The following is a 23,342-nucleotide window of genomic DNA, read 5'->3' on the forward strand; positions in this document are numbered from 1 at the left end:
CCCCTGATACCTCAGCCTGAACTCCAATTAGCTTCTGGTCACTTCTAAAATGGCCGCCCTGGTTCTGACCCTTATATAGGCTGGCCTAATGCTACCAGAACCAGCTGGAAGGTTCTAGAGTTTCCCTATACTGTCCTATGGGTCCCTTTCCTGAGGTATTCAGTTGTAGCAGTTACCAGCCACCATTTTGTGTGACTACATTTTCACCATAATAAGGGACACCTAGGCCATAAAAATTATAGGGACAAGGAAGCACCTAACCCCTAGGACAACACCCAAAAATTTCCGGTGAACATAAAAATGAAAAATACTAGGAGGCAAAAAGGGGCAAAATAAATAATTAATAGGAGGGACCACCCAAAGGGCTGACAGGTCTAACAGCCAATATTTTAGCATCGCAGTTAAGAAGCGACAGCGGTCTATAAGAATCGCAAAGTACTGGTGCCTTACCCGGTTTCAGCAGTGATATTATGAGGGCCTCTCTCATAGTAGGGGGTAGATGTCCCACTTCCAGCGTATCTCCATACACTTCTCTAAGCACAGGTGCCATGATGTCAATGTATGTCTTATAAAAGTCAACTGGTATCCCATCTGTGCCTGTGGCTTCCCGGACTGCATATGCATTATCTCCTCCCGTTCCTCATCCAGTTCGAATGGCGCACAAAAAAAAGCCCTCTGTCCATCACTAAGCCACCCCAGAGCTACATCTCCAAGAAAGTCATCCAACTCCATATTGTCTTGCCCTGTTGTGGTATATAGTGTGCTGTAATGCCCCAGGAATGCATTAAGTATAGTGTGCGTATCCCGGCAAACCTCCCCATATGAGTGTCTTACTTCTGTTATGTACGTGGTGCAGCGTGGTTGTCGCATCTTTTGTGCTAGCATCCGGCCAGGTCTATCTCCCTCCCCAAAATTCCTGGCCACCCAGTATTTACTTTTAAATCTCGCTTCCATCTGCGCTTCCTCCATGTACAGAGTGAGTTTTTCTCTGAAGGCCGCCTGTGCTGCTCCTCTTGGTGTTACAGCGAGCTCGGCTTCCGGCCGTTTCAGATCCCCATCCAACGTACGTAATGTAACCTTTATATCCTTAAGAACTCCTGAACCTTTCGCTATACAGTACCCTCAAATCATCAGCTTAAATGCCTCCCAAACTACTTCCACACTTGCAACCGAGTCCTTATTTCGCCCTAAAAAGTAACTGATCTCCTCCCTTAATTCCTCCTGGAAGACCGTATCAAGTAGGATAGGTGCAAAGAGCCTCCAGGGGCTACGCGGTATAATAAAATCTGCAGAGGATAGCGCCATTAACACTGGCGCATGATCTGAATACGTTCTAGCTAGGTGTCGTGTGTCAGCTATTACAGGGGCCATTCCCCTAGTCACCAAGAAATAGTCAAGCCTAGCCCAAGTTTGTGCATGTGCAGTGAAGTGAAGTGTGTCCCTTCCCGTTGTTGTGGATGTACATGTCGCCATGCGTCTATCAACTGATAGTTTGTCTTAATTTCCTTTACCACTGCCTGTGCCTTAGTGTAATGGTACGGTGCTGAATGTGATCTATCCGTATTGGGACTATATGTAACATTAAAATCCCCTCCCCAGATGACATGCTTAGATTCTTTCTCAAAAATCTTAGCCCAAAGTACATGAAAAAAAACTGGATCATCCGAGTTTGGCCCATAACAACAGGCCAGTGTGACTGATTGGGACCCCAACCGCCCCCACGCTATACAATACCTGCTTTCCAAATCCCATGAGGCTCCTGCCATCTGAAAGGGAGCATGTTTCTTAACCAGTATCGCAGTTCCTCTTGCATATGTGGAATAGGAAGAGAATATTCTAGTCTCTGCCCATTTACTGGCAAAAGTAACTGGCACATTGAGTGGGCAGTGATTCTCTTGTAGCATAGCAATGTGCACATTATGTCTATCCAAATAAGACAAGACCTGCCTCCTCTTTCTGGGATCTCCCAGTCCCCGCACATTCCATGTAATGATGTTCAGCATATTTACTGCTGTTTCAGCCATATTTTCCAATTGTTTCCCTTGCAATGAGTAGCAACTTGGGAGGACGCCCCTTCCCTAGCGCGCTGTTACATTTCTGAGCCGCAATGCAATGTATAGGCTGCCCATATTGTCTCATCCGAACCCCATCATCTTCACTAACGTGTACCATTAACTCAACACATCTCAAACATACAACACTCCCCTTACCTCCCCCCACTCCCACCTCCCACTGAAGCAACCCAATCTTGCCAGTATCTATTGCCCTCCCCCTCCCATCGCCCTAATAACATGTCCAAAAGTGTCTCTAGGTTCACAGCATCTCCTGTGCTGTGTTCCAGTTCAGGGGTACACCTTCAGGGGGACATCTCTAGAGGCCTACACATGCACGCCTCCCCTATTAGGCTCTCCGTGATGTAACTCGTCAGGACCTCATTCCAGGGGGAGTCGTGCCTGGGTCTCAATTACTTTAAACAATTGGTGTATCTTGTAAAGTCTCACCTACGCATCTCTACAATACTCATATATACTCGCGATGCCCAATGCAGTGTCCGTTCTGCGCCTTCTTCGCAGTTACTGTGGGTTTTCCTCATCTCTTGCAGGGGAGGATCTTTGAGAACTGCTACGGCTTCCTCCTCCGCGGTGCATTCTTTTCAGTGTGCGAAGAAATTCCTCCACTTGGGGAGGGTTGGTGAAAAATCTTTGTTTGCCTTGGTGCTTGACCCTTAATTTCGCGGGGTATAGTAGGGCGTAGTCTATTTGCGCTTTTTCTTTACTTCAATAAATTTCCTACGCTCCTCCTGCACTATGGGCGTAGAGTCCACATAGATCAAAAACGTATTACCTTCATAGTTCATGGACTGCTGGGTTCTAGCTGCAAGTAGGGCCACATCTCTGTCCCGATAGTTCAATAATCGCGCGATTATGGGCCTAGGCAGAGTGCCAGGTGCTGGTCTTGGTCCAAGTGATCTGTGCGCCCGTTCAAGAATAAATTGCGATGAGAACGCCTCTGCTCCTATAGTTGATATCAACAGTTTCTCCACATATTACTCCATTTTACCAGTGTTGGTTGTCTCTGGAATTCCTACTACACGTATGTTGTTCCGGCAGCTGCGGGTTTCCAAATCCTCATTCTTAGCCCTCAGAATTTTATCCATTCGCGCAAGTTGTGCCGTGTGGCCAGGTGTAGTGTCGTCATTGTCGGATATTCCTCATGCGCATCTAGCTTGTGTGCAATGGCGTCCATTCTGGAGGACATGCGATCAACTTTGTCCACCACGGTCGCATATCCCTGCCTCATTTCTCACAATATATTAAGCATGTCCACGTTTTGCGATGTGTTGCCACCATTGCCACGGTCTTCCCCCTCAGGCTCTTCACCACTTTGCTTGTGCTTGGTTACGCTTTTGGCTGATTCAAAGTTGATTTGTGGATGCCTAGTATCAGGTTTCCCCATTTTGACACCAAGGTTCTTTACACTATGGGGTATAACGTGGTCGTACTTTCTTAGTCAAACAATGCCTAGTGCCGCAGGTAGTTACAAAGGCCGACGTGGCACCGTCTGGCAGAGTCCAACCTTGTCACCAATCACACACTGCAGGGTACTGCAGAACAGACTTAAGCCAGGCGTGGTACTACCGCGTATAGCCTGAGCCTGACTCTGACTATGCCTGTCACCTAAACTTTACTTAGGCCGACTTCAAGCGCTGTCACCAAGTCCACATTCCACCATTTCATCAAAATTCGCCCAGCCACTCAAGTTACGTTGCAATTTTTGTAGAGTAAGTGGCCATTTCCCCTGGTCTCCTTGTGTACCTAACCGTGCCTTGTTTACCTTACTATTCTGGTTTTCGCGCTAACGGACACACTCAGGTATGTAGCGCTATTGCCTCTGTTTTGGCGAGCAATCCTCTCATCTGGGAAGGGAGAGGGGGGCCTTCCTTTCTCCCCTATCCTTAGAACAGGTCTGTTATAATCTCTGTTGCCGCTTGTTTCCTTATTAAGTGCGCCTTCTGATTTGGGGGGGGCAGGATGTGGCTCCTCATCTCTGAAGCAAGTCCCACAACACACTTTACAGTTTCCCACATCTATGGGCTGAATCTCCAGTTCACGTCCTGCTCAGCACGCTTCTGTTATCTCCCTCATTGTGCACCCACTCAATCGTATAGTGCTGCTGCAGTTCGTCCCTCTGGGCGGGGGGAGAGGGGAAGCGGGGTCTTCCACTTCCAAATGGGCCAGCAGAGCCCACCTTTTCTGTGTGGTGCCACAGTCCCCGTAGCTCCCAATGTGGCGTACCAGAGCCGCGACCTCCTGCTGCCTTAGCTGGGCTCCCGGCTCACCTCAAGTTATTATTCCCCAGCCTTCGTGTGGTGCAGATCTCTTCCTCACGGCGTTCCTCTACTCGTCCTCTGCCCCCCCAATTCACTCCTGGATACCGGCACTGTCTTCCAAGTCCCCCGCTGTTGGCTGTTGACGCACTCCGCCACGCGTTTCCAGTTATGGGGCTTCCATGTGCACCTACGTCCCGCTTGCTGTCTTCACGGTGCACACTGTCCCCGTTAGGGACACCGGTCTCTGTTGTTCCGGCTTCAGTGCCACAGCGGTGCAGCGTCTCGAGCGTGGATCGAGCCGCCGCTGCCAACCCATCTCGCGCGCCGCACCCAGCGGCCTTTTCTCTGTATCTCGATCCCCGGTCTTGCCTGGAACATTACCCCGAACTCCGCTTCTGCTGTGTGGCTGGTCAGGTACCGGGCGAAACTTGATCCGGTCGGCGTCTGCATATATCTCCTCCGTTTGGCCTCAAAGTTGCATCGAGTGTGCATCATACCTCATTCTGCAACTTGACGGAGTTTCACCAGTTGTTAAGGATAACTAGAGGGTTAATGGTCCAGGCAGCAGGAGCCTCACATATGTGCGGCCATACTGCGTGTGCGCCATCTAGCGTCCCCCAAATAAATACTTCTCAACTTGCCTCTAAGATAAGCCTGACGGCTCTTTTCAAGCTACCAAGGGGGGAGCATGGTTTATTCTGAGGGTGTAACCTACTTACCCTAACTAGAGTGAGGCGCCCAACTAGAGACCCCATTTCTAGCATTCTTAATAATAATAATAATAGAGCTAGTGATTTTCTGTATTATCAAGAACACAACTGTGTGAGACTGTGGGTTTTTAGAGCCAAACTTTGTGTTATTCCAGGCTTTTAAAGATGCATAGCTCTGGGCAAGTCTCAACGGTGGCCAGCACAGGTAAGCGCGGTGGGGTGGGGATGGGGCAGTGTGAGAGGGGGGGAGAAGTCAACAGATGACAGAATAGGTATATTTAAATAAATAAAATAATACCTGTTCCGTCGTCTGTCGACTTCCCCTCTACTGTACCACGCTTCACCGCCTCACCATGCTTAACTGTGCCGGCCGCTGCTGTTCTTCCATGAAGGTTCCAGTGAAATGGATAGCGTGTGCATAGTGTGCAGTTGCACATTTTTGCTAAAACACTTGTATACTGATTTAGTTTGAATACTAGTTTTGATCATATCTCTGCTGTTGACAGTACACAAAGTCTTTCGGAGCTTTGCTTAAAATACCCAATACCCTTCAGAGCTGTGTACTTGATAATACTCAGACTCCCAAAGAGCTTTGCTCTTAATAATACACGACTCACCAGCGGCGGGCGGCGAAGGTAAGCATCCCACACCGCCCTGCCCCTCCGCCTTACCGCGCTTACCTGTTTTGGCAGTCGCTGCATTCTTGGTGAAGTGAACTATAAACTAACTTTATTTCACACTAGCAGCCCGTCCCGACGTTGTCCGGGTATAAAAATGCAAGTTAGCAATGGTTTTAGTATGAAAATAAATTGCCCACAAAGTTAGTTATTTAGAGCGGCTGCTGTACCTAAAGCAGTAGGGTTATTAGGTCCCCAACATTACGTAGTTGTTGTGAAGAGTAACACGCACCCCTTAGGAAAAAAATATAAACATTATTACCTGTGTATTCGAGGTGTTTGCACACGCTAATACCGCTTATGAGTCAGCGCGTGTGGTGGGCGGCCCAGTGCTGTCGTGGCTTTGACAATGAAGCCGCGCGTCTTTGTGGGTTCACGCAGTCCTGAATGCCCCTGTGCTTCCCCAATGTGGCCATACAGCGTTGTTGGTCCACGCAGTCCCGAAGCCGACAGTTAGCAAATGGCCCAGTGCTGTTGTGGCTTTGACAATGAGGCTGTGCGCCTTTGTCGGTACACGCTGTCCCGAAACACGGCGTGCGTGCTGAAACCCGCCACGGCGTCTCTGAATGCACACGCCCACAACAATGAAACGCTAATCTCATGCTGCAGGCGACGGCGTCTGTGAATGCACACGCCCAAAACAAAGAAACGCTACTCTCAGGCTATCGGCGTCTCCACGCGTTACAATGCAGAATCGAACGCTATTCTCATGCCACTGGCGTCTCCATGCTTTACTATGCTGAATGCTGCACGCACACGCCCCCCTCGCAGAACACACCTCACGACGTTCTCGAACGCTATTCCGGACGCTATTCTCAGGCTGCAGGCGTCTCACACGTTACAATGCTGAATCCTCACAGAACGTACACACCCACGTTAGAGCTGGTGCTACTTCCAATGGACTACTTTGTGAAATAACGTGCTTTGTCCCTTCTAATGTATACATTGCGCTGGTGTATAGCCTATGTCCATCTGCTTTGCCTGACCTTTCCAATGCTGTATGCGGTGTTCCAGTTGGCGGGGTGGTTCCGGAGCTTACCTGCCTCAAAGGTTTAGGCTGTCTCTTTATATTATTAGTATGGATGAACCAATAGTTGTGAGTGGTCCTGATATACAGGCAACTGTCCAAAATCTTTGCATAGTTACATGCGCTCACTTCAGTGGTGTTTCAGAACTCTGTGGCAATGCATAACAGCTAATACATGAATAGAAATTACTCCTGAGTGAACACGTCAATCACGAGGCAGCAGAAACAAAAAATATTTCCGCAACAGATCTCTGCCTAATGCAAACAAAGAATAGTTTATTTACTCATGCAACAAGGCACTTTGGCTTAAAGCGTTTTCTAATTAAATCCCTACTGTTCTCCTTCAGGCCTTTGGCCTGCAGACAAACAGTGAAGTACACTTGCAGCTTGCAATGTTATGTTATGTAATGTTAATTTGTAGACCGCGGCTAATCACCTATAGGGTATCCAGGCATTGAGTAGGACATGCCTGAAGGGGGAGGAGGAGATCATCCCTGTTTCATCAAGAGCCATGTTTTGAGGTTCCTTCGGAAGTCCATGAAGGAGGGGGAGGTACTGAGGTATTTCGGGAAGTCGTTCCAGGTCTTGGCTGTGAGGAATGAGGAACGCCCTCCACTTCTGGTCTTTTTGATGCAAGGGAGGTGTGCTTTTGCCTGGGACACAGATCTAAGGTGTCTGGTGGGTTGTTAGTATTTGAGGCAGTGTGGGAGGTAAGCTGGATTGGTGTTGTGGAGAGCTTTGTAGACATGGGTGAGTAGCTTGAACTTACATCTTCTCTGGACTGAGAGCCAGTGGAGATTGTTGAGGCGTGGAGAGATGTGGTTATTTCACCCGATGTTCAGGATTAGTCTGGTGACAATGTTCTGGGGGGTTAGGATTCTGTGTAGGACATGGGCTGGGATTCCAACGTAGAGGGCATTTTTATAATCAAGTCTCCTTGTGAGAAGAGCCTGGGTGACCGTTCATCAGGTGTTTAGTGGTATTCACTTGAAAATCTTCCGTAACATTCTCAGGATGTGGAAGCACGATGAGGAGATGGCGTTGATCTGTCTGCTCGTGGAAGGTTCGTGTCCAGGATGATTCTGAGGTTATTGCCATGTTCCACAGGGGTGAGTGGGGGCCAAGTCTAGTGGGCCACCAAGAAGCATCCTCAGGGGAGTGGTTGTTGCCAAAGATTAGGACTTTGATTGTATCTATGTGGAAACCTCTGCATCACAGCCAACAGTTTTGGGAAGTGGGTGAAGTCACTATCATCCAGTTGTTCTTTGAATAGCACAAGCTTTAATTTTGCACACAATACTTCTTGGTGGATAATGCAGTGGTAGTCTATCACAGTCTGTCCAATGAGCTTCTTTTTAAGTATAGATACGAATCCTCTGTCATGGCCTACCAAGGCAGGAGCCTCATCTGTTGTGATGCTGACAAGAGTGTTCAGTGGTATGTGATTAGTTTCAAAGTAGTTGCACATGCTGTCCAGTATATCTTCTCCTCTTGTATACCCATGCATTCATTTCATTTATTTCATTTCATGCAGTGGTAGAAGACATAGGAGCTCTTCTTTTGGATGAAGCGATTGGTTTAAATACATCACCCAAACTAATAATTGGGCCACATCGCCTGTGTCTGTGGACTCATCCATGGCAATGCTGAAGAACGGTGACTCTCTGACTGCTTTGATCACCTGCTCCTGGATGTTTTGACCCATTGCCTGTATTCTGCGTGCACATGTGGAATCTGATAGCTGTAATGCAGCGATTTCCTTTAAAATGCTGGCTTTATTATGGTAAATGTCAAATAAAATTTTGGCTGCTGAAAAGAAACATTTCTTCACCAACTCTGCGTCTGTGAATGGTTTCTTATGTTTGGCAGGCAAGTAGCATATTTTGAAAGATGCTTCTGTAACAGCCTCAGATTCCTTCATCTGGCAAATGAAGATCTTCTGCTGGGGAAAAAGAGCTTGCTTTAACGATGCCACTTTTGCAGAATGCAGGGCCATATTATCAAGAAAGGGCGATACATTATTGCCGCTTTTATCGGCTGGAAACTGCCGCTAAAACTGCGATAATGGGCTTGATAATATGCCCTTGTGAATTCCAAAAGAAGCCCAGGGTAACGCCAGAACCAATGACGTGGCCTAATTGTTCTGGTGCCCAAGTGGCTCCAACGTTGGGGTCTATTTATTTAAAAGCGCCCCAGTGGGGCCCCTAGGGCACAGATGTGCCAGGGCTCCTTTTCCCCATTTCCACCTGTGCCGCACCAGCACGGGCAGTTACTGCAAGATGGGGCTAGTTGTCCCAAGGGCCCAGTGAGAGCCCAGGCCCTTATATGATCTACACAGCTGCCCAGCAAGTAGTGGGCAGCTGCACCGTTTATGTCTTTCTTTGCTTTAGGGGGACATTTTGAATTCCGTGTGAGATGCACTCCTTCGCCCACATCCATTCCCAGCTGCGCAGCACTTAGTGCCAGCTGCAACGTTTAGGTTTGCGCATTTGCGCACCCCTGACTCCTGCTGCATTGGCAGCGCGCCCCGACTTTTGGACAGAGGGCATTTGAGCCCCTTAGAGATGGGCAGTTTGCCAGGGGGGCTGTTAGGTGTGTAGGGTGCCAGGCCCTAATGTGATTTATATAGGTGCTAGGAAATGTAATTTATATAGTATGTTTTATGCACCCTGATTTATGCCTCTAGATGTGATTTTATGATTATGAGGTTTTACCTTCTGTGTTATGTTTTATTTTATCCTCTACTGTGCTTTAGGTAGGAGTTATTCCCTACTGCGGTTTATGTTAGTAAATTTATTTCCTAAATTGAGTTATGTTTAGGAGATTATGATCTACTAGGATTAGGTTTATGAGGTTGGCTCAGAATATATTTCTCGCAAGCCTTAGCCAACCAGAGATTCCATTTCTAACACCTACTTTGCAAATGTTCTCCACATAATTATAGCTCTGCCATATTTGACACATAATACATCATCTGCTGCTTAATCTAACAATTGTAACAAAACATTGTTTGTAGCTCAACTTTGCCCTCTATGTCAGCTGACATCTTTGCTTAATGCAGGTGGAAATTATTTTGCCAAACTACTGCTTGCTCTACTAAATTCCCTTTTAGAACAACTGGAGACCAAGAAGCAGCAATGCTTCATACCAGGTCATAGGAACTGGACACACTAATTTAGAATTGACACTACTCATAACGGTGTATGTAAAGAAGCTGTCACCGTAGGTTATTCTCTTAGACGCGGACAGGGCCGAACTGGGAAACAAAAATAGCCCTGGCAAAAAGCTTTTCAGACCAGCACTCTACAGAACCCGATCAGTGCAAGGGAGTTTTTTTTGGGTGTGTCTCACTTTCATTTCAGCAACATGAATGTGTGATTAGGCCTTGAATTAATCTTATTTTTTTATTAATACTAATAATAATAATAATAATAAAATACATGGCACAACTGAGGTGCATTTTAGTTAAAAACTAGGAAATCTGACACATCAGTCAAGGTTTCTTAAATTTAAAATATGGAATCATATGACAGCTATGTGTAGATGAAGGTATATTTCATGTATTTGTATTATGTTTGAGTTATAGGCTTTGGATAGAAAATAACAACCATCAGAACTGCCTTGGCAACTCGAGACCTACTGGGTTTGCCCTTGCTTGTTTACACTTGTAAACCATTTTTAAACATCCAAAATGGTGTTCTAATTTTTTTCCCAATAACATGTCTATCAATAGTGTGTAATGTTGGTAATTCTTGTTTCCAGCTGCAAAGCCTACAGCCTCTCTGACTTCAATGCACATTAATTATACAATAATTGCATTAAAGCCTTCCAAACAACACTCTTTCTTTGGATCTGCTAATTCACAAAGCATATTTGTGTGTCTTAGTGTGCAGTCGTCAAATTACAGTTCACTTGAGTAAAATATGAAAAATATGAACTGTAACACAGAATCATCTCCATAGCCTTTGAATATGATGCATGTGCAAAGGGCTATAATTAAACATTGCAACTTTTTGTGCCATGCTGTTATTGTACAGTTAATTAAAAAGATGGAGAGAGATAAACATGGCATACACCCAGAGAGAGAGGGGTGGGGGGCATTGTGAGACAGGCGGTGAGAAAGAGAGATGATGAGAGTCTTGAGCCAGAGAGAAGATGCAGGGTGAAAGAGTCACACATGGGGAAAGTAAGGAAGAGACAAATGAAGAAACAGATGAGAGACCCTTACATTGCATCCATAAATAGGATCCTGTGTTTACCTCTCGGGGTGCGAAGATCAACCTATGGGCGGAGTTGGTGCTGCAGGGCGATGGAAATCAAGCTGGTCGTGGAGATGGAGGTAGATGTGAAGATGGAGCTGCTGCTGGCCAAATCCATGCGGCGAAGAAGGGGCTGTGGGCAAAGTTGAAGTGCAAGCTGCGTCCCGAGATGAGGATATTGCATCCCAAGATGAGGCTGCTGCGTCCCGAGATGAGGCTGCTGGGTCCCGAGAAGAGACTGCGGAGGAGAGGAGAGGACATCCTCAGGCGGAGAAGAGGCTCCGGGGTGAGAAGTGGCTGCAATTGAGATTAGAGGACGTCCTCAAACATAGAAGAGGCTCCGGGTGAGAAAAGGCTGCGGTAGAGAGGACGTCCTCAGGCAGAGAAGAGGCTCCGAGGCGAGAAGAGGCTGCGGTGGAGAGGACGTCCTCAGGCAGAGAAGAGTCTCCGGGGCAAGAAGAGGCTGTGCACGGAGAGGAGAGAATGTCGTCAGACACAGGAAGATTCCCAAAAGGCCCTTTAAAAGTCAGCTGTGAAAGCGCTTTAGCGGACTTTTAAAGGGCCTGTGTTTCCCGCCGATACCGTGTGTGACGTCACAGAGGCGGGCACATTCAGAGGCCAGCAGTAAACGGAGAAGATGGCCGCAGGAGCATATGTAGGGAATACGTATTGAATACGTATTCACTACGTATGCTCCTTCGGCCGTCTTATGTGTTTACTTACTGGAAACAGCAAGGCAAGGTCCGTGGGCTGCCAATGAAGGCCTGCTGGGTAGCTGGCAGTCCATGGGCCGTACGATGAGTACCCATGGAATAGATGATATCAGAGAGAGGATAAACATATATGTTAAAGAGCATGGAGCTCAACAAAGAACCCTGTGGTACTCCAAAATCCAGCTTATGTGTTTCTGACAAGATGAAAGCGGTGAGCGAGGGAAGATGATGGTTCTTCCAAGGTTGTATATGAAATGAAGGCATGGATCTGAGGGGGCTCCTGAGTGGATGGTATTTATCAGAGCGGTTGTTTCTTCTTTCGAGAGGGGCTTCCAGTTGCTTAGCTGGAGGTGTCTGGCCGGCTGAGGGAGTTCATATTGGTATGCTGTGGCCGAACGTGTTGTAGATCATAGCAATCTTCTGTTCGAAGAAGTTTGAGAGGTCCTTGCAGAGTGCTTGAGATGGGATGATGTTGTTGTTGGCAGCTGTGGGATTGGAGAATTCCTTGACAATGGTGAAGAGTTATTTGCCGTTGTTGGAGCTGGCTTTGCATTTGAAAGTTAGGGTCTTTTTCTTTGCGTCTCGTAGTTGTTAGTGGTAGAGGTTGAGGGCAGCATTGTATGTGGATCTTGCAGTGGTGTTTTTGTCGAGTTTCAATTTTCTCTCAAGGTGTTTGCAGTGGAGCTTGGACTCCCTGAGGTAGTTCATGTACCATCTGGGTTGTTTGTTGTTTTTGTAGGTCTTGTTTCTAGTGGAAGATGGCGGATGGCTCAGTCGGGGAGCCATTTATTGAGGAGCTTCGTGTTGGCTTTGAGGTTCTGCCTGTGGTTGGGTAAGTGTTCCTGTAGTGTCTTGGTCCACTTTCCTACGGATATTTTTCCCCAGTGTTTCGATGGTGCTTTAGGTTTTTCTGGTATGGTGGCTTGGTGAGCGGGTATCTTGAAATGTATGATGTAGTGGTCGGACGATGTGAGCCGGATCGTGTGGGTGTGGTGATCCTGTTGTTGGAGGAGAATATAGGGTTGAGGAAGTTGCCTGAAATGTGGGTTGGTCCTTGGAAGAGCTGGATGAGTCCTAAGTTGCTGAGGCTCTCAGGGAGGATCATGGAGTAAGGGTATGTGGTGTCTTCCAGGTGGAAATTGAGGTTCCCAAGGAGGATGCAGTTGCTTGATCTGATGGAGAGGGGAGCGATGAAGTCTGAGATGTGGTTGCAGAGTTCCACTCAGAGGTGTGGGGACAGTAGACGAGGGTTTCCTTAAGGGTGGCATTGATTTCGGTTTGTATTTTGAAGTGGAGGTGTTCCATGACGTGGGTGTCTGAATCCATGGAGGTGGTGCATTCAATCATGTTTTTGTAGATGATTGCAAGTCCTCCACCTGGTTTCGATCAGGCTTCTTTAGCTGCTCAGAGTTAATGATATCACCTGTTGTCCTGTCTGCCATTCCACTTTATGTTAAAGAGCACTAAACAAGAGGCCACTTCCAAAAAAGACTTATTTTCCCTCTGTGGGCCTCTAAGCTCGGGCAATTCTCTGTCATGGCTGTGCTCTGCTGTCTCTACTGGCATGCCTTGCTCTTGCATTGAGAGTTGGTTGCAGTGGGCTGCCTCTCTGTCTGCCCACAGTTCCCAGGCTCTAAGTTGGGCAGAGTCCCTCACTGAGAAAGGTTCTCCAGACGCCTCTTTCTGAAACGCCATGTCTTTCTCCAAGTTTTCATCTCCCCAGAGGCGTATGAAGACCTCTGGGATATCTGTGATCCACTTGGCCTTTGCATTACACATACAGAAACCCTAACCGTTTCAAGTTCTGCTTAACACAGAATCCATTGAAGAAGAGTCGAAAAAGAAAAACTGGCAAAATGAGAAACACCCTGTCAGTCTATCACTCTCATAATGAAACCATATTTATAAAATAAATTGTAGTGCTATTCTGGGCAACCCAAAAATTCTAGAGTCTACACTGTCATAAAACGTTTGTAGACAACTTGGATGAGTACTTGATTACACAGTACTATATAGAACGGTCAAATTACATGGTGCAGTATTCTGCTGCTGAGATTTTGATGGGGTTTCATTACACAGACATCTTGAGTGCGTTATTCCGTCTCACAGTACAACTCGGAACTCTGTATACTGCATGGCTAAGTTTTCTTTGGTATATTGTATAAGGGCCATCGTTTCTGTGCACATTAATGATTAATTAATTCAGCTGCCGCTCAATGTTTCAGGTGGCCAATAGTTGACAGCTGTACAAACATTTTCCTGTAAGGGTTCCAAGGTTTAAACTGGGTACGAACTTAGATTTACGGGAATATGCTTTCGTTTTCGGCTGCAGAGGGATATTGCATGTAGGCATTGTATTGTGGGAGATACATTCATAAGGGTCCTATCAAGAATGTATCTAAAACAGACCATATTAGGTTGCAAAAAGCACTTAAGGTCTGCCTTTCCTAAAGTACAACCCAAAAGGCTGCTATCTAGAGATTGTTTTTGATGCTTTTGGTAATTTATTAGCGCCCAGATACCATGTTCTTTAAAAAGTGTTTTGAGATTAAATGACCCAGTGATATCATATTACATTTAAAATAAAATGTATATATAAATTAAGAAGTGTGTGCTTCAAAATGCATCACCGAAGTGCTCCCCTAAAAGTCACATTCTTCTACCAAAAAGGTTGATTTTTGTAGTCTTGCCCTGATGACCTTGAATCATTCTTAAACATATTGTTTTCAATACCGTTTTCCTTTAATGTGGTTGATGTGTGAGAGTCTATTTATTCCATATATTTTGCGGAGAAATGGTTTGTTTATGATTCATACAACATCGATTTTAATAATGGTCTTTTAGATCAAAATAGGATCTCACATACGAGGTGTCATAGAGGTTATTTGCATGAATGTTAGTGCGCTCCTACTGTCTTATAATATTGAAAACAGGTCACTATTCGTGAATATTAGACTAAAGTGTGCCTGTGCACTGTCAGTGACCTGGCCAAAAACAGCATGAAAGAGCCGAAACTTGATCATAAATTCAAAGCTGTTCCGACCAGGAGCCCCCAAAATACGTTTGGCCCAAGGCCCCCAAAATCCTTAAAATGGCCCTGTGATATCAGTAAGCTGACTCCAATGGACAGAATCCCTACTCTGTGACATCAATAAGCTGACATCACAGGACAGAACCTCCACTCTGTAACGTCATGAGTGCTGGCAAGACTGGACAGAATCTCCAATCTATGACATCAGTGGCTGACACCAGTGGACAGAACCTCCACTCTATGACGTCATGAGTGCTGGCACAACTGGAAAGAATCTCCAATTTATGACCTCAGTAGCTGACACCAGTGGAAAGAACCTCCGCTCTATGACGTCATGAGTGCTGGCACGATTGGACAGAATCTCCAATCTAAGACATCAGTAGCTGACACCAGTGGAAAGAACCTCCGCTCTATGACGTCATGAGTGCTGGCACGATTGGACAGAATCTCCAATCTATGACATCAGTGGCTGACACCAGTGGACAGAACCTCCACTCTATGACGTCATGAGTGCTGGCACGACTGGACAGAATCTCCAATTTATGACCTCAGTAGCTGACACCAGTGGAAGAACCTCCGCTCTATGTCGTCATGAGTGCTGGCACGATTGGACAGAATCTCCAATCTAAGACATCAGTAGCTGACACCAGTGGAAAGAACCTCCGCTCTATGACGTCATGAGTGCTGGCACGACTGGACAGAATCTCCAATCTATGACATCAGTAGCTGACACCACTGGACAGAACCTCCATTCCATGACGTCATGAGTGCTGGCACGACTGGACAGAATCTCCAATCTAAGACATCAGTAGCTGACACCAGTGGACAGAACCTCCGCTCTATGACGTCATGAGTGCTGGCACGACTGAACAAAATCTCCGATCTATGACATCAGTAGCTGACACCACTGGACAGAACCTACATTCTATGACGTTAGTAGGCTGACACTACTGGACCTCAGAATTGTCCAATGCCACCACTGAGGACCTTCTGCAGGCTTAATATGACTTAATTTGACTATGACCCGTAACAAAGTCCTATGGAGAATGGTATCAAAAGTGTGCAGCATGAACGAGAAAATATTACACCATGCATTTCTACCTTTAGCAATAATAATGTTTCACTAAAATAAACACAAATAGCTTTAACAAGTCCAAGAAACCAGCACATATATTATCATTGGCCTAGCCTCGCGTGATGTATATAATGCTTAATTCTACCCTTTTTTTAGCAACAGATACGAATTCTTCTGTAGCATTTTAAAATGAAATACTTTGCATTTTGTTGGAAGAAAAGGGTTGTAATAAAATTAACGGTTTGGTTAATTGGTAGTCTGCCAAGTTTCAACGTTTCTTTAAGCTATATGATGTAATTGAAAAGATTAAACTTCTGAGTCTGTTAAGCTTGGATGTTGCTGTAATCCATTAAACAAACAAAGAGGCAGGGCAGTGTCTTTATCATATCTAGGGTAAATTTGAGAGGGCAGCTTTTAATAGTGTGGCTTCCCAGAATAGGTTTTCATGTCATTGCTTCACTCTTAAAAAGCAATTGACTCACAACTCTTTGCAATTGTACTCTTTGTGTAAACAGATTCTAAGTACGTGGCAGTTTATTTAACGCTCTTCATTTTTAGAATGGGCACATAAACAACTTATGCAATGTTTACACTGAATGCAAGCTGAATGGGAGTTAAGGACTGTCAATGCTCTGTTTTCTGATAGATGGCGAAGGGTGCACGTGCCGGAGAGGCTTCCTGATCACCGCCATTGCTCTGCTGGTTCTGCTGGCTGTGGCCGCTGTCGTCACCGTCGGGATCATCTTTGGGGTGCCGGCAAAACACGCAGGTATGCCGAGACTGCTTCAGGCTTTTGGAGGTGTCTCGAACACCTGTGATTGTGGGATACAGCTATCGAACATATGACGCGCTAACAAGAACACAGGCCAGACAGAGGCCTCTAATACAGCAGACTGCAGTCATATCTTCAATTATGCTCAAACGTGACCCAGCTGCCTTCCATCAAAAGGAGAATCCTTGACTCATCGGAGTTTGGCCATATTTCAGTTGTTTTTGACCTTTCCGAATCATAAATGCATCTCTCCATGCAGCTTCTCTACTCTATTTCCTCTCACCACTTAAAAAACTATGATAAAAATCTATGCAAATATTCCTTTCACATACTAGTATATTCATTCTCCAGGTTTCTGCATTGTTGACCCCTTTTCAGTAAGGTCATACTGGGGTCTAGTTTTAGCAACTCATAGGAGACAGCAGTAGCAAGTATCAAAGGCTTTGAAGAAGTTTACGAATACATAATTGAGTATCGCCATGTCACCAACTCATGCATTATATTACCCTACTTTTGCATAGAAAAAAGCTATCACCTGTGTCTGGTTCTTTAAAAAAAAAAAAAAACCATTTTTTTTATTGATTTTTCAATATAACTAATGCAGTTGAATTCCAATCGTCACAGTACACGTACAGGTCACCAATAATCTAAGTAAAATCATTGGGGACACAAGCATTTCTGTCAGTGTCCTGAGGTTTTATAAACGTCTTGGCAAGTGAGAACATCAACTGATAAATGGCGTCTGTGTCATGCGTATATAGGAAAAAATCATGAAAGCTCACAACAAAAGTGAAAACAATACAAAGCAAGAAGTAATAAAAAAGAGCAAAAACAGATTTCCACTGAAGCAGCTACACAATCATATTCATACAATGATACTATTCCCCCAAAGAGAGGCCCTGCATTTGTACAGCTCTTATCAGTGCAAACGTAGGGTGACCACCTCGCCCAGGTCATTATGGACACTGTCTCCAGCCCAGGGCCTTTTACTTATAAATAATTGATTCCAGGGGCCATATTACATAGACTGACCTAGAGGTATAACATGCCTGTGCGCCTGGGCAACTGTTGTATTACAAGAGGTGCCGCACACTCTTGTGTGGCCCTTTCACTAACGCATATAGTGCTGGCAGACAGACAGCACCAGCACTATCTTAACCGGGGTGTGGCCTCTGTGCCTGTGCCCTATTAGGGATGGGGTGCAGAGTGTGCACCGCGTGACTGTGCACCACAAAGAGGTGGTGTACAGTCAGTGAACCCCTTTGGGTGCCCCCCTGAAAGGGGAGAAGGGTAGGGAAGGAGTCCCATGTGGGTGCAGTCACTTACTGCCCCCTCCTGCAGTGGTCTCTGTTCCCCTTCAAAGTGGACGCACGGTGCCGCCTGCACTGTAAAAGATGGAATGGCTGCTTGATACAGCGGCACCATCTTTCACTAATGCAGTGTCCTCGGAGGAGCCACACGTTTGCATCTTCCCCGGTGGCAGTGCATTACCTGTAAAACTGTTCATGCCCCCTTTGCTCCCAGTACGTTCAAGAAATGGTCGTGGTAGTTCCTTACTAGTTTGAATTAAACACACAAAAATTCAAAAAGAAACAAACAATTCACCACAAAGAATTCTGATTTGATTCAAAGAAAAGGAAATGTAATTTCCATGAGTAACACACTCATTCAATGCAATTGTAAATCAAAGCATTAATGTTTCGACATGTAACAGCTTGAAAACATTCGTAGTGCATATGATATTTACAGTGCTCTCAATGTGACAAGAAGAAAAAAGGGGATTGGGTAATGGGGGTGAATTGGTGAGTGAGGGACAGGGTAAAGGTACAGTGACATGGGCACAATTACTATTATATACAATAAGACCTTTTCAGCCTAATTTAGGTCAATAGTTCCCATATATACATAACCCATAGGCACATATTCATTGGATTAATCTCATTCTATGAGTTTGTTGGTATGCGGTAGATGATCTACGTTTCGACCCCTGGAAGAAGGAGGGTGTATGGTTCCTCACTCTGGGATCTTCGCCAGGACAAGATTGGGTTTTGAGCACCTAGAAGTAATTGAAATGGTTCAGCGTGGTTGTATGTTAAATATCAATGGTGAAAGGTCAGATAGGTGAACTGAAGAGCACCTACTTGTGAAAGGAAGGACAGACAATGAACGATCCCTAATGGGCACACAAAGGCTCCTGGAAATCTAAACAGAAATAAATAGTCTAAGTATTAGCATGAGGTGGAGAAATTCTGTGTCCCTCATGGAATAAGTAATCGGTACAAGGACTCACTCTGCTGTAGTACTGGCATACAGGGTGGCAAATCTCCTGATGCAAAGTTAAATCAATCCTAGACAGGGTCTGTTGGGGAGAAAGAAGGGGGGGGGGGTTGAGGGACATATCCTCCCTCAATGTCAAACAGAAACAAGCATTGGCATAGCCAATAGGTTCCGCCTTTGGGACCTTGTAAGTGTTAAGCCATGCAACAGTTGATGTTGTTGCACCAAGGATATTGTGCTGGATAACTAAACACTCATAAGGCCCCAAAGACGAGACCTATTGGCTATTCCAATGCTTGTTTAAACGGGCTACAAGAGACTTTAATGATGAACACCCTTGCCCCGTGGCTTCCTGTCCTTTGCAGAAAACCCTAAAGTCCCCAGTCTGGCAGGAACCCCTCATGTTATCCCATGATGAGCCTCACATAAATACTATCACCAAATGTTCCACATATCCTAGCATAATCGTTGTTTTCTTGCCACATCATTTGCTCCTCGCCCGCTGCACACTTCCAATGGCGCTGCCCATGTGAAAGGAGAGGACGCTGGCTGCCGCCGCAGGAAAGAAAAGAAATGGGCCCGAAGTTCTGGCAACATGTGCCACATTACAGGGCACAAGTGGAGATGCTCCACGCTTGGGTTGGTAGCGAGGATCAATTGTGCAGTACTGGTATTTGACACAGTAAAATTCCACTTGGGTCCCACAGCAATGGGTACCTCCGGTGTGTCCCATGTCATTTGGGGGCAGGTCCCGTTAGGCTTCTCTCTCAATCCCAAACAGTAGTTCTGTATATGAAACACTGCAAAAAACATTGCTTCACAATGTAGTGCTCAAGGGGCACTCTGCTCCAGGAATGTGGAAGAGACTCAATATCCCTGAAGAGCCAGTCCCCATGTGGAAGGAGAGGACGCTGGTTGCCGCCACAGGGAAGAAAAGAAACCGGCCCAAACCCATCTCCTGCATCAAGTCCTGAACCCGTGCAGGGTCAGCCGCCCCGGCGCAGAGGAGCACAAGGCGCAGTATTTATGCTGCAAGGCAGGAATAAGCCCGCGCGCGCCTCGCGCACGATGCTGCAAAGCAGAAATAAACAAGCGCGCGCGCGCGCCTCGCGCACCGAGAGCAGGCAGTGTCTCCCTTGCGGGAGCCAGCGCAGTAATTGCCAACATATGGTGCCGATAGCTCCTGCAAGGAATTTGCCAAACGTGCACGCGTTGCATTGAAAGCAATCCAACGCGTGCACGTTTTTGCCTGGCGATCTCAAGAGGTCTCATTCCTATGCAGCGCATGCGCTGCGTAGGCGAGACCTAAAAACGGGGCATCATTATATTGCATGCTAGTGAAAGAACTCAATGGGAGAGGGGTGGTATCCCGTTATAGTGCCAGCCTCTCATGTGTGCGCATAAGAATGGTGTAGCCTGTCATAATTATATACACACGGAACTCCTATTGGCAGAATGTGCGGGGTCGGTGAAGTTTGACTCCATCTAAATGCGTTATAATCAAACTGTTCTAGCTAGATTCCTTTCCATTTTACAGACGCTGTGCATTTTATGTAGACGTGCTCTTTTTTTTTTTTTTAACTTAGCTAGTTTTCACAGCGATCATGGCTATGACTTTGTGCCATTTGGCCAAGTATGTTAACTTTCCCTATCCTGACGCAGTGTGTTTGAGTTCACCGACCCCGCGCATTCTGCAGATAGGAGCTCAGTGTGTATATTATTATGACAGGTTACACCATTCTTATGCGCACACATGAGAGCCTGGCGATTTAACGGGATACCACACCTCTCCCATTGAGTTCTTTCACTAGCATGCAATAAAATGATGCCCCGTTTTTTCTGTTTGACATTGAGGGATGATATGTCCCTGAACCACCCCCCTTATTTCTCCCCTACAGACCCTGTCTAGGATTGATTCAACTTTGCATCGGGAGATTTGCCACCCCGTATGCCAGTACTACAGCAGAGCGAGTACCTGTACCGCTTTCTTATTCCATGCGGAACACAGAATTTATCCACCTCATGCTAATACTTAGACTATTTATTTCAGTTTAGATTTCCAGGAGCCTTTGTGTGCCCAATAGGGATCGTTCAATGCCCATCCTTCCTTTCACAAGTAGGTGCTATTCAGTTCACCTATCTGACCTTTCAACACAGATATTTAACATACAACCACACTGAACCATTTCAATTAATTCTAGGTGCTCTAAACCCAATCTTTTCCTGACGAAGACCCCAGAGTGAGGAACCATTCACCCTTCTTCTTCCAGGGGTCCAAATGTAGACCATCTATCGCATACCAACAAACTCATAGAATGAGAATAATCTAATTAATATGTGCCTATGAGTTATGTATATATGGGAACTATTGACCTAAATTAGGCTAGAAAGGTCTTATTGTATATAATAGTAATTGTGCCCATGTCACTACACCTTCACCCTGTCCCTCACTCACCAATTCACCCCCATTACCCAATCCCCTTTTTTCTTCTTGTCACATTGAGAGCACTGTAAATATCACATGCACTACAAATGTTTTCAAGCTGTTACATGTCGAACCATTAATGCTTTGATTTACAATTGCATTGAATGAGTGTGTTACTCATGGAAATTAAATTTCCTTTCCTTTGAATCAAATCAGAATTCTTTGTGGTGAATTGGTTGTTTCCTTTTATTTTTTGTGTGTTTAATTTAAACTAGTAAGGAGCTACCACAACCATTTCTTGAACGTACTGTACCACTGACCCGGGCCGGGTAGTTTTATGGGTTCACCCCGTTAAAACTTAACACCCCCTTTGCGCCCGGCAACTTGTGCCGTAGCGTAAATAGGAACAGTGTGCCTTATCTATTTATACAGCCCCTAGTGTGTTAGTCTAATTAGGTTAATGGAAGGATAACAAGACCATAACTCCCAGAATGCGTCTGATGATCACATGAAAATTCAGAACTAGAAACACTGTCCATAATGACATGGAAGGAAGTGCTCACCCTTTGCAAAAGACATTGAAATTAGCAATTCAGTATTTGCAGATTTAAACAAATCACAAATACTGAATTGCAAATCCTCTAGAATGTCAGCTAAAAATAGTGATTTGGTAAAAATTGCAATTCTAAATTAGCGATTTGTTAAAATTTGCCAAACAGTGAATGTCTCACCGGCAGCTCCTTGTGACCTCACAACCAGGAAGTGAACCACACCTTCCGCAGTATTTGTGAGAGGATGGTTCAGGAGAGGTGGTAAGGCACACACGGATACAGAGGGAGAATGTAAATGGCGAGTTAGGAGCCTGACAGAGAGGAGAGACAAAGAAAAGGAAGACTTAGTGAAATAAAACTGCAGATGGAGAAGATTGTGTGGCCAACAATGACTGCCATGTAGCGTAACATTAGGCAAAGGGTCCAAAAGGGCACAAATTCCATCGGAGTTACCACTCATAGTACAGATGAAATTGACAAAAGCTGGTATGTTCTGTACGCCAGGATGAAGGGAAAGGTTGCTGCAGGAGCCAGGAGGTATAGGACAATGAAAAGGGCTCATCTACTCAGTCATGGCCCAAACCTCTGCAGGAGGTGATTGAAACAACTCTTGCAGCTGAGGCAGTCACCAATAGGTAACATCAAAAAATCTGCAGCACCACCAGCAGGTCAGTGTCAGCACTATGGACTCCTATCATACATGTGTATGCATGCTTCGGGGATGACTCTGCATTCAGTACATTACCTTTATGACATTTGGGACAATGTTTATCCATCCCAACAACCTGTGAGGCCAGTGAAGTGCGGTCTGGCAGTTCAAGTACTGAGAGCACAACAATGCTTATGAAGTCAGGAAGTGCAGGTCTGACATGATATGGCCTACACCCATCCATGCATTCAAGGAATGAACGGAACATCAGTGACGTCCAGGTCCTACCATACTACCATACTCCCATCTCATAAACAACTCAACAATCTACTTCCATCTAACAGTAACACGTTTCTTCTCCTACCAATGATATGCCATTGCAGACTGAAGAAATTGGAATACGAGAAGACGAGCTCCATTCGTTGCATGACAGCACCTTACAGGGAAGGAAACCAACCACTACAGCTGGAACACAAAACTCTCAAACCAGCAGCACTGTGCTCCATTATAGCTGCAGGCACACGCTGCAGCAACAATTGTCCCAAGAACAGCTGTGTCAAGGTTTCAAAGCATGACACAAAAAAATTTGCAGTAGCACATGCTTGCCAGAATTAAAGGATATGGGAGACAGGTGAAGAAAGTGTCCACAGCTGCCAGTGCCTTTTCTCACCATACAATAAACATCCACGGTCAGGTGGCACATTGCAGCCATGACTTTGCCAAAGACTTGGGTCAGGTAACAAATGGCCTGGAAGTGCTGCATTCTCTTAAAATGCATGCTGGTGAAGTGGGTACGCCTGCACAAGAGAGTGATTATGCAACCAGCAAAAGAAGTATGTTAGTGTC

At 45.7% G+C, this 23,342-nt stretch overlaps 1 protein-coding gene across 1 annotated transcript in view; it reads left to right on the plus strand.

Annotated features, from left to right (window-relative positions):
- The window catches only part of LOC144820140 (uncharacterized), a 223,703-nt gene that overhangs the window by 104,292 nt on the left and 96,069 nt on the right, over positions 1 to 23,342 (plus strand). The window contains exon 3 of the mRNA XM_078677771.1: positions 16,469 to 16,591. Coding sequence (XP_078533897.1) covers positions 16,469 to 16,591 — 123 coding nt within the window. The remainder of the gene's footprint in view (positions 1 to 16,468; positions 16,592 to 23,342) is intronic.

Source organism: Lissotriton helveticus, chromosome 2_1, assembly GCF_964261635.1.
Source record: "Lissotriton helveticus chromosome 2_1, aLisHel1.1, whole genome shotgun sequence".
In the NCBI taxonomy this organism is placed as follows: Eukaryota; Metazoa; Chordata; class Amphibia; order Caudata; family Salamandridae; genus Lissotriton; species Lissotriton helveticus.